The 13008-nt window shown below is 30.6% G+C and overlaps 1 protein-coding gene across 1 annotated transcript in view; it reads left to right on the top strand.

Annotated features, from left to right (window-relative positions):
- LOC145291111 (uncharacterized) overlaps window positions 1-12733 on the top strand; it is a 103094-nt gene extending 90361 nt beyond the window's left edge. The window contains exon 24 of the mRNA XM_080136627.1: window positions 12631-12733. Coding sequence (XP_079992753.1) covers window positions 12631-12644 — 14 coding nt within the window. The 3' untranslated portion in view covers window positions 12645-12733. The remainder of the gene's footprint in view (window positions 1-12630) is intronic.
- Window positions 12734-13008: the final 275 nt, after the last annotated feature.

Raw genomic sequence — 13008 nt, forward strand, 5'->3', positions numbered from 1 at the left:
GAATCTCGCTAGATTCAGTCACTCTTACGAGTCGTGGATGATGAAACACGTGTCAGTGGATAATTATATTTTAAACATTATATATGCCGCTCCCCATTTGGGGGTACCAAATTGGTAAATAGGAAAATTATTCCCAACTTGCAGTTAGGCAAGAAGTTTTTAAATATTTTTGTATTATTTGTCTTTGTTTCCACCAAGATTGCTGGGATAAAGGAAACTGATGAATATTAATTAATTGTGTCATTTTAATTTTTAAAAAAGATCTGAGCTTTAAAATATATATATTTCTGGACGATTTAAAATTGAATTAGTTACTTAGATATTCATGAAGAATGTTTAATACAAGATCTTTCGAGGGACAGGACACTCAATGCACTTACTGAATCTATCCTAAATACAACTTCCACGTAAATGATATGTATATAGTAATTGTTTAGTAGTTATAATTTCAAGTTCTGGGAGATTACCTTTTCCTTCTTGTGGGATTATGTTGTGCTGTAAATATACTATCAGCCCAGGCATGTCATCTCCTTTGAGCAATAATTGTTTTGTTATCATAACATAATCCTCCAGGTATTTCGTCTTCCATTTACATAATCTGTTTTGTAAGTGTGAACAAGCAACTGTCAAATAGGCGTAGATCGTTTAAATACAAAATTAATGCGAAACACTTATTCTACATAAAACGTATAACGTAACGAATCAAATTTAGAATAGTTATATTTACACAATTAATCTATTTTGAAAGTCAGAATTAATATATTCTATGTATTCAACTTAATTATGTAAAATAACAATGATTTACAGTACAAAATATTTGAAAGTATATATATTTTTGTGATTGTGGCCTTTTATTTATCCTAACTTGACCCGACATTTTAGATATTATCTTTATTAGCAGTACTAGCAGGCCCTGTGTACTGTTCATAATTTTATGTGCTTGTGTATATATATATATATATATATATATATATATATATATATATATATATATATATTATCTGAGCTGGCGTTGAGCAACAGTAGCGGTGATAGTAGGAATGTCAGCCTCACTCAGGACGCTGGTGTTGGTGCGTCGGTCCTTCCAACTGATTCTGAGAATTTTTCGGAGGCATCTTTGGTGGTACGTTTCCAGGGTTTTTACGTGCCTCCGGTATGTGGTCCAGGTCTCCGATCCATAGAGAAGAGCGATGTCCACGAAGGTGCTGCGCTTTATAGCAGTGACCTAAATCAAGCTGCTGAGGATAAGCGCAAGCACAGAAAGAACAGATTATCAACCAGACACACCAAACTCCACTCCACCACCACTACCTTTATCTGCCTAAATTGCACAAGAAAAATTGGGTCTAGGATTGGGCTCTATGCTCACCTGAGGACCCACGGAGCCACAACAGAGGACAATCTTACTCGGACAAGAGTGACCGCCGATGATGATGATATATATATTAAAAAGTTTGACTCATGTCCAGGTAATCTACATCTAAAATTTCAAGTAGTTAGGCCAAAAATTAGCGAAGGGGTTTGGTAGAGTCTGCAAAGGTCAACTATTTCAACTTTGACCTCTTGACAGCCAAATCTTCACCCCAAAAACTGGTTAAAAAGCTTGTATTGTGTAAAATTTCAAATGTTTAGATCCAAAATTGACTGAATAGTTTGCTAGGGATCGCGAATGTCAAATCTTTGGACTTTTTACTCCTTAACAGCCAAATTTTCAGCCAAAAACCGATTAAAATATGTGCCCTATATCTGAATACACTTTATGTAAAATTTCAAATGTTTAGACCAACAATTGGCTAAGTAATTTGGTAGAGACCACAAAGGTCAAATCTTTTGAAATTTGACCTCAATTTTGACCCCCTAACATTTAGTGTTTTGGACTCAAATCAAGTTATTAAGTTAGATCCATGTCCAAATAACCACATCTAAAATTTCAGGTGTTTAGATCCAAAATTGGCGGAGAAGTTTGGTAGAGTTCTCAAAGGTCAAATCGTTAAACTTTGACCCCTTAACAGCCAAATGTCTGGCTGAAACCCGATCACAAAGATTTTCCCAAATCTCAATACCCTATATATCAAATTTCGAGTCTATAGACTGTTTGGTAGGGAAATGTACACAGACAGACACATACACACACAGACACTTTTACTTTTATAGATATATAGATGGATTAACGACCACTTCATGATTGCTATTTAATCTACATTCGTTAAAGTTAAATTTTTTGTTTCGAACTGAAAGGCAAGCTTTAAGTTAAGTACTACGGTGGATTATTTTATTTTATAATTTTGCTAGAGTTCCTATCCAGCTCTGTGTGATTTATTTAATTAGAAAGAGATCTGGTTACTAGTGTAATCTCACATTGTTATTTGAAGATATTTAATTAATCCACAAAAAAATCTTACTATAAATTTTCCTACTGTTTGTTTTTCTGTCTGTCTGTCTATGTGACGCGGTTTATCTCAGCCTGCTGGCAACCCATCTAGGCCAGTAAGGTACCGAAATGAAGCTTATGACCCAGCGGATGTTTTAGTGATATTTATATCCATGTTTGGTGTATGGAAATGCAAAAAAAAATGCAAAAAAAAAATAACGATTTACTAAACAACGTTTTATTTACTGGATATTTTTCCGGTACAAGGACTCAAGTTTGCCCAGCTGGGCAAACTTGGGTTCTTGTTCATATAAAATTCTGAATATGTATTGAAATACATGATCGATTTTCTACACATGATGTTGGCATAATGGAATCGGGTACGACACTGGTGAAAAATTCTGGGACAAATGCAATTTGTGCGAGTGCCTTCATAACGGTAAAGTCAGTTGCACCAAAAGATCTTGTGTACCGAAAGGTAAACACACTTATTTACTGCATTAACAATAAAGTTAACTCCGTAAACCATACTTAGAAATAATAAATATCTTATCATAATTTTGTTACTCATTCGCGAATTTAGTCCAGGAGTGAGAGACTAGTAGCAGATGCACCAAACCAAATTTGACTACAGTACTCCATGCATGGGCGAATAGTGGCCTTATAGAGGTACATTATACTTTGGATAAAATTATCGCATATATTTTTGATTATATACTTGAACTATTTATTGATTCTTTTATTTTTGATTGAATACTTTATCCAGATCGATATTTTAATTTTTCTTAGTAATTTCTTTTTATCCCCTTTCGATGATGAAATCTTTAGTTCTCCAGAACTGGAAAGACTAGATTTTATAATAATATTATTTAGACATCTTCTTTTATTATTTATGAATTATGAACTAAGAGATTCGTATCATTAAAAATCACTTTGTATTCTGTGAATACGGATGGTCCTTATATGTTCCGTAGACCTCCCCTTAATATATACTAAATGCAACTCGTAGTTTAAAAAAAAGCGTATCTAATAGTTGGGTAAATAAAATATATTAAAACGAAATTATATTTTAAAAAGCTGGCAGCCCAGCGTTACCCGGTCGTACAATACGCTTAAACATGTTATTTTAATTTATGAAGATTGCGTATGCATTGTTATAGAATAAATTCTCTAATGGTTATTATATATAACAAGGAATAATTTGCCTGGGGGACTAATTCGCAAAAAATATTTTTTTTAAATATACATATAATGTCGTTCATTAAATTCCGTCTATGTTTGTTTACAATATCACGTTCGCTAATATTTGGGATTGAAGATGAATAACCTGGAAAAGTTACTTCTGATTAATGTTTAGTTTTAAAATATGAAAACGAAGAAAGGATTTGCAGCGATTTTAAATGGTACCTCTTCTTTTATCGTAAATTAAACTGAGTAAAAAATGAGGAAAAAAAAATAAAATGGTGATGTGCACCCGGGATTATTCGATCTGTAGTCGAATGCTCTACCACTAGGCTATACCTCCAAATAACAGTAATCTTTTTTTTTTTAAGAAGAAATCATTTGCTGAATTTTCAGTATTTCCCTTGCGGGTGTAACATACAATATTTCCCTATAAAAATTATTCTTTGTCTATCTATTTGGATTATTCGGATTACTGTTCTCATCTTGAGTTACGTTATTACAAAATTTCAGTCGATGTAACCTACAAGCTTTTACTAACTTTACGAGGTAATATGCTCTTGTCCCGTCAGTCATGACTGGATAGAGGTCCTAAATTGAGGATTGGAACTTTCACTTTCAGTAGAATACCACTTTACAACTGATTTTTTTCAAGTGCTCTAACCAGTACACTACAAAAGGACCCATGGTTCCGTTCGAAATGCCGTACAGATTGCCAAGTTCGACAGAGACTTCTGAGTTCGACAACATACACCTTAAGTACGTCGGAGGTTACATCGACCGAAACGTTGTAAAAATGCCACTAAATATGAGAACAGTAGTCCGAAAAAATCCAAATAATAGCAAAATGGCATTCAATATGAGAACAGTAATTCGAAAAAAAAAACAAATAATACGAAAAGACCTTTTTTAACTTTTTACATTATGGCAACACACTTCTCTAACTTCACGAATATTTTCTAAATTACATATAGGGACAATGGCGACAGAATGTACTTCTTTTTCCGCCTTCACAGTTATTTTTTAACTACATATAGAGATAATGGCGACGAAATGTACTTCTACCACTTCACGAATATATTCAAGACTACATATAGAAACTATAACGATGAAATATGTTCTTTTTATCAATTCATGATTATTGTTCAAACTACATATAGAGACTATGGCGGCAGAATGTAAATCTTTCTCCCACTTTTACGAATATTTGCCAAACTAAATATAGAGACCATGGCGACGAAATGTAAAACTTAACTCATATTTTCCAAACAACATATTCAGACTATGCCGACGAAATGTTAATCTTTCTCTTCCCCTTTATGATTATTTCCCAAATTACGTATAGAGACTATGTCGACATACTAATGCTATAATAATAATATATGAACCCAGGGAAACTGAAATTGCAACAAATCTCATAAACTGTGTTCCCCAACCCTCCCTTCGCCAAAAAAATAAGGTATCAGTCGCATATGATGAGACATAAAACAGTTGTGAAGAATAAAGGAGGATGCAATGACCGATGAGAGAAAGCACTAATCATTAAATGAGTACGAAGAGTATCACGAACTTGGAGAGGCTTGTTGCCACCCAAATTCCAATGAAGACCATTGGCTACTACTAATGTTTTCGTAAAAAGTGGAAAGTACTGAAAATCTATGAAGACTTGTTTTCACCCAAACTCCATGAAACCCAACTAATTATCATCAATAATCTTTGATGATTGTTTTTGTGAAAACTTGTAGTGAGTACAGATAATAATCATGAGGGAATTGAGAAAGGCTGAAAAGGATAAGCACCACCTATACTTCCACTGAAACCATGGACGAGTTTATTGTAACTTAAATTCCTACAGAAAACTATCGAACGTTATCAGTTAGAATTCAATAGAGAACGGCTGTTGAGATAACGCAAATTGATTTTTAAGAATGATCGAATAAAGAAACGAGCACTGTAAATCTGGAAGAGGGAGACTTGTTACTCAGATTCCATGGAATATCAACTGTAATTAATCATGTAAAAATCTCTAGTGAGTATATAATAATTATGATTCGTCGTTTTTGAAATTACTCACAAAAATATGTTTGTTTCTTTACGATGACTGAAGAAAACTCCAAATGTTTTGATCGTTTTCATTTATTTTCCTACGTGCATCACGTTTATAAAAAATATCAACGCCTGTTTCTTACAACTTTTACGAATCAGACAATTAGATCGATGTTTTAAAATGGAAAACATGGATAAGTACTGGCGACAAATTGACGAACTGCGCCAGAAACTCCAACGTATGTGCCCGAGATTGTTCAATATGAAGGGACTAAATCTCTTCCATGACAGCGCTTGCCCGCATGTTGCTCTGCAGAAGCTGAACGAATTGGGCTACGAGAATCTGCCTCATCCGCCATATTCACCGGACCTCTCGCCCACCGATTATCACTTTTTCAAGCATCTTGAAACTTCCTGCATAAAAAATGATTCTAAAGCCATGATGATGCAGAATCGGTCTTCAATGATTTAATTGCTTCCAGAACTCCGGGTTTTTATGCTAATGCGATGAATACACTTGTTGGCCAAAATGTGTCGATTTTAATTATTTTTATTTCAATTAATAAAGTTTATTATGAAAGGAGTTATGATATTTTGAAGTTGAACATCAGAAAACATTATTTTTGCACCAACCTAATAAAATGAAAACGACATTATTTTTGCACAAACCTAATAAAATGAAAGCGACATTATTTTTGCACCAACCTAATAAAATGAAAATGACATTATTTTTGCACCAACCTAATAAAATAAAAATGACATTATTTTTGCACCAACCTAATAAAATAAAAATGACATTATTTTTGCACCAACCTAATAAAATGAAAACGACATTATTTTTGCAGCAACCTAATAAAATGAAAATGACATTATTTTTGCACCAACCTAATAAAATGAAACTGACATTATTTTTGCACCAACCTAATAAAATGAAAACGACATTATTTTTGCACCAACCTAATAAAATGAAAATGACATTATTTTTGCACCAACCTAATAAAATGAAAATGACATTATTTTTGCACCAACCTAATAAAATGAAAACGACATTATTTTTGCACCAACCTAATAAAATGAAAATGACATTATTTTTGCAGCAACCTAATAAAATGAAAATGACATTATTTTTGCACCAACCTAATAAAATGAAAATGACATTATTTTTGCACCAACCTAATAAAATGAAAACGACATTATTTTTGCACCAACCTAATAAAATGAAAACGACATTATTTTTGCACCAACCTAATAAAATGAAAATGACATTATTTTTGCACCAACCTAATAAAATGAAAACGACATTATTTTTGCACCAACCTAATAAAATGAAAATGACATTATTTTTGCACCAACCTAATAAAATGAAAATGACATTATTTTTGCACCAACCTAATAAAATGAAAATGACATTATTTTTGCACCAACCTAATACAATGAAAATGACATTATTTTTGCACCAACCTAATAAAATGAAAACGACATTATTTTTGCACCAACCTAATAAAATGAAAATGACATTATTTTTGCACCAACCTAATAAAATGAAAACGACATTATTTTTGCACCAACCTAATAAAATGAAAACGACATTATTTTTGCACCAACCTAATAAAATGAAAATGACATTATTTTTGCACCAACCTAATAAAATGAAAATGACATTATTTTTGCACGACCTAATAAAATGAAAATGACATTATTTTTGCACCAACCTAATAAAATGAAAATGACATTATTTTTGCACCAACCTAATAAAATGAAAATGACATTATTTTTGCACCAACCTAATAAAATGAAAACGACATTATTTTTGCACCAACCTAATAAAATGAAAACGACATTATTTTTGCACCAACCTAATAAAATGAAAACGACATTATTTTTGCACCAACCTAATAAAATGAAAACGACATTATTTTTGCACCAACCTAATAAAATGAAAACGACATTATTTTTGCACCAACCTAATAAAATGGAAACGACATTATTTTTGCACCAACCTAATAAAATGAAAACGACATTATTTTTGCACCAACCTAATAAAATGAAAACGACATTATTTTTGCACCAACCTAATAAAATGAAAATTACATTATTTTTGCACCACCCTAATAAAATGAAACTGACATTATTTTTGCACCAACCTAATAAAATGAAAATGACATTATTTTTGCACCAACCTAATAAAATGAAAACGACATTATTTTTGCACCAACCTAATAAAATGAAAATGACATTATTTTTGCACCAACCTAATAAAATGAAAATGACATTATTTTTGCACCAACCTAATAAAATGAAAATGACATTATTTTTGCACCAACCTAATACAATGAAAATGACATTATTTTTGCACCAACCTAATAAAATGAAAACGACATTATTTTTGCACCAACCTAATAAAATGAAAATGACATTATTTTTGCACCAACCTTATAAAATGAAAATGACATTATTTTTGCACCAACCTAATGAAATGAAAATGACATTATTTTTGCACCAACCTAATAAAATGAAAACGACATTATTTTTGCACCAACCTAATAAAATGAAAATGACATTATTTTTGCACCAACCTAATAAAATGAAAATGACATTATTTTTGCACCAACCTAATAAAATGAAAACGACATTATTTTTGCACCGACCTAATAAAATGAAAACGACATTATTTTTGCACCAACCTAATAAAGTGAAAACGACATTATTTTTGCACCAACCTAATAAAATGAAAACGACATTATTTTTGCACCAACCTTATAAAATGAAAATGACATTATTTTTGCACCAACCTAATAAAATGAAAATGACATTATTTTTGCACCAACCTAATAAAATGAAAACGACATTATTTTTGCACCAACCTAATAAAATGAAAACGACATTATTTTTGCACTAACTTAATAAAATGAAAATGACATTATTTTTGCACTAACTTAATAAAATGAAAATGACATTATTTTTGCACCAACCTAATAAAATGAAAACGACATTATTTTTGCACCAACCTAATAAAATGAAAACGACATTATTTTTGCACCAACCTAATAAAATGAAAACGACATTATTTTTGCACTAACTTAATAAAATGAAAATGACATTATTTTTGCACCAACCTAATAAAATGAAAATTACATTATTTTTGCACCAACCTAATAAAATGAAAATGACATTATTTTTGCACCAACCTAATAAAATGAAAACGACATTATTTTTGCACCAACCTAATAAAATGAAAACGACATTATTTTTGCACTAACTTAATAAAATGAAAATGACATTATTTTTGCACCAACCTAATAAAATGAAAACGACATTATTTTTGCACCAACCTAATAAAATGAAAACGACATTATTTTTGCACCAACCTAATAAAATGAAAACGACATTATTTTTGCACTAACTTAATAAAATGAAAATGACATTATTTTTGCACCAACCTAATAAAATGAAAACGACATTATTTTTGCACCAACCTAATAAAATGAAAACGACATTATTTTTGCACCAACCTAATAAAATGAAAACGACATTATTTTTGCACCAACCTAATAAAATGAAAATTATATTATTTTTGCACCAACCTAATAAAATGGAAACGACATTATTTTTGCACCAACCTAATAAAATGAAAACGACATTATTTTTGCACCAACCTAATAAAATGAAAACGACATTATTTTTGCACCAACCTAATAAAATGAAAATTACATTATTTTTGCACCAACCTAATAAAATGAAAATGACATTATTTTTGCACCAACCTAATAAAATGAAAACGACATTATTTTTGCACCAACCTAATAAAATGAAAATGACATTATTTTTGCACTAACTTAATAAAATGAAAACGACATTATTTTTGCACCAACCTAATAAAATGAAAACGACATTATTTTTGCACCAACCTAATAAAATGAAAACGACATTATTTTTGCACCAACCTAATAAAATGAAAACGACATTATTTTTGCACCAACCTAATAAAATGAAAATTATATTATTTTTGCACCAACCTAATAAAATGGAAACGACATTATTTTTGCACCAACCTAATAAAATGAAAACGACATTATTTTTGCACCAACCTAATAAAATGAAAACGACATTATTTTTGCACCAACCTAATAAAATGAAAACGACATTATTTTTGCACCAACCTAATAAAATGAAAACGACATTATTTTTGCACCAACCTAATAAAATGAAAATGACATTATTTTTGCACTAACTTAATAAAATGAAAACGACATTATTTTTGCACCAACCTAATAAAATGAAAACGACATTATTTTTGCACCAACCTAATAAAATGAAAACGACATTATTTTTGCACCAACCTAATAAAATGAAAACGACATTATTTTTGCACCAACCTAATAAAATGAAAATTATATTATTTTTGCACCAACCTAATAAAATGGAAACGACATTATTTTTGCACCAACCTAATAAAATGAAAACGACATTATTTTTGCACCAACCTAATAAAATGAAAACGACATTATTTTTGCACCAACCTAATAAAATGAAAACGACATTATTTTTGCACCAACCTAATAAAATGAAAACGACATTATTTTTGCACCAACCTAATAAAATGAAAATGACATTATTTTTGCACCAACCTAATAAAATGAAAATGACATTATTTTTGCACCAACCTAATAAAATGAAAACGACATTATTTTTGCACCAACCTAATAAAATGAAAACGACATTATTTTTGCACCAACCTAATAAAATGAAAACGACATTATTTTTGCACCAACCTAATAAAATGAAAATTATATTATTTTTGCACCAACCTAATAAAATGGAAATGACATTATTTTTGCACCAACCTAATAAAATGAAAACGACATTATTTTTGCACCAACCTAATAAAATGAAAACGACATTATTTTTGCACCAACCTAATAAAATGAAAACGACATTATTTTTGCACCAACCTAATAAAATGAAAACGACATTATTTTTGCACCAACCTAATAAAATGAAAATTATATTATTTTTGCACCAACCTAATAAAATGGAAACGACATTATTTTTGCACCAACCTAATAAAATGAAAACGACATTATTTTTGCACCAACCTAATAAAATGAAAACGACATTATTTTTGCACCAACCTAATAAAATGAAAATGACATTATTTTTGCACCAACCTAATAAAATGAAAACGACATTATTTTTGCACCAACCTAATAAAATGAAAACGACATTATTTTTGCACCAACCTAATACAATGAAAATGACATTATTTTTGCACCAACCTAATAAAATGAAAACGACATTATTTTTGCACCAACCTAATAAAATGAAAACGACATTATTTTGCACCAACCTAATAAAATGAAAACGACATTATTTTTGCACCAACCTAATAAAATGAAAACGACATTATTTTTGCACCAACCTAATAAAATGAAAACGACATTATTTTTGCACCAACCTAATAAAATGAAAGCAATAAACTGGCAAAAAGTCGTTGAAAGACAAGTATGTTTATGCTTGTTATTTTTTAACGTTTGTCTTAATTTCTTTTAAGTGTAAAACTCTTCCTCGGATACAAGAGATGTTTAATATTAAGAAACTAAAAGAAAACAAAGATAATTTTAGAGCTCGTCTCTAAGCAAGTGTTTTATACAAAAAAATAGGTTAAAAAGTAATTAGTAAAATCAAAACGTAGTTTTCAACGGCCTTTTGTCTGAATTTCAAATTGAAAATTTTACACGGTTACTTCAAAAGATTTGTTCCATTCTCCTTATTTTTATTTAGTTTACGAAAGTGAGCATGAAATTCTTTTTTACATCCTTATATGTACAAGTGTTCAACAGAATTATTAAAGCACTAAAAAAATTACTCCAGTACTTCAATAACCTATTATACTAAAATAAAATATTGATCTGAATTGCATGCAGATCGTTTTTGTGTATATTTGTCTGGGTTTTTTTTTTTTTTTTTTTTTTTGCAGATTTTGCAAAGATGTATAACCTGAGTTGAAACTCATAGAGTGGGTATTTCGATAACCCAAACTGTTAAACCACTTCTTTTGTTTATTTTGTTTTAGATCTAACATATCAAGGATCATTCAAGAAGCAATGTTAGAATTCAAGAGCTGAAAACTCCATAAAACGAAGAAACTCCGGCCGAACTTTTAAATTTAGTGACACGTTCTGATGAGCATCAAGAAGCATTATCGAAAAAAAATCTTCGTGTGAAATTACCTCCCCTTGAATGGGAGGACTAGTGCTTAGTCAAATAAATGCATGTTTGTAATTGGATGCAAATTAACAATTCATAAAAACAATTAAATCGTACCGTGTGTCTTCAACGTTCAAATATGGAAGTTCTCTATTCAAGATCAATATTTACTTTTCTATGGATGTAAATTCTTGCTTTGGGATCAAACTCGACACAACAAAAACACAGGGAAAGATTTAGAGAATTTGGAGAAAGTTCATTTACTAGGCTGTTAACGTTGCCTCCCACTTTGCTAGCGGTAAAAAAAAACATCAGATCTGCAGATCTTGGGGATCTGGCACATGTCTTCATTTACGATTATCAAGTCAGTTCTTATGACGTCTGATCGAGCCAAACTTTCAACTCAGAGTGCCTGTTCCTCGCGCGTATTCTTTACGTATGACGTCATTTGCTATAGTTAGTGTTCCCACAGAAGTTGATAGCTAGCTACCAGATCTTCCTTCCTCTCATATCTCATCTTTATTTTTTGTTCGTGTACTGACGTTTTACTTAAGAATTTTAATTTCCATATAAGTATTAACAGAAGCACGTGTGATATTTAACAAGCGAACTTCTGCCGTCAAAATAATATCTGAATATTCTATGAATATTCTGAATAAAAATTTCGATGTGAATTAACTAAAGCCGGACATCATGAAAGAGCCACCGTTAACTTTTGTTTTAATTTCAGAATTAAAGTACTAATTATCTCATCCAACGTTCTTATATTATTTTTGAATTTGTTTCTAAAAGTCTAACAATTCTTTCTATTTTCTATTTTACAGCACCAAAACCTTAGAAATAAATATTGATGCAAGGAAAACAGACAAATACTTTTGGTTTTGAAAATATAAATAAATCGTAAAATGCAATAAAATGAATTAAAATAAAAATAATCGTTATTTATTATCTTTTTAATATATCATATGAAAAACATGTTTTGCTTTGATCAAACTGACCTCAATCTAATCATTTGATTCGATTTCCACATTGTTTTTTTATACGTTCCTTCAAAGATGTAAAAGCTGGACGATCGCCTGGCGATCTGTATTTCTGCTCCTATTCTACTTCACTTGGTGAATATAGTTGTAATTAATGATAGCGATTGGAAGGAAGTCATTTCTTGTAGTGTAATCAAGATGGCCGCCATAATAACAAGACAA

The sequence above is a fragment of the Euprymna scolopes genome, chromosome 12, assembly GCF_053919585.1.
Source record: "Euprymna scolopes isolate OS-2025 chromosome 12, ASM5391958v1, whole genome shotgun sequence".
NCBI lineage: Eukaryota > Metazoa > Mollusca > Cephalopoda > Sepiida > Sepiolidae > Euprymna > Euprymna scolopes.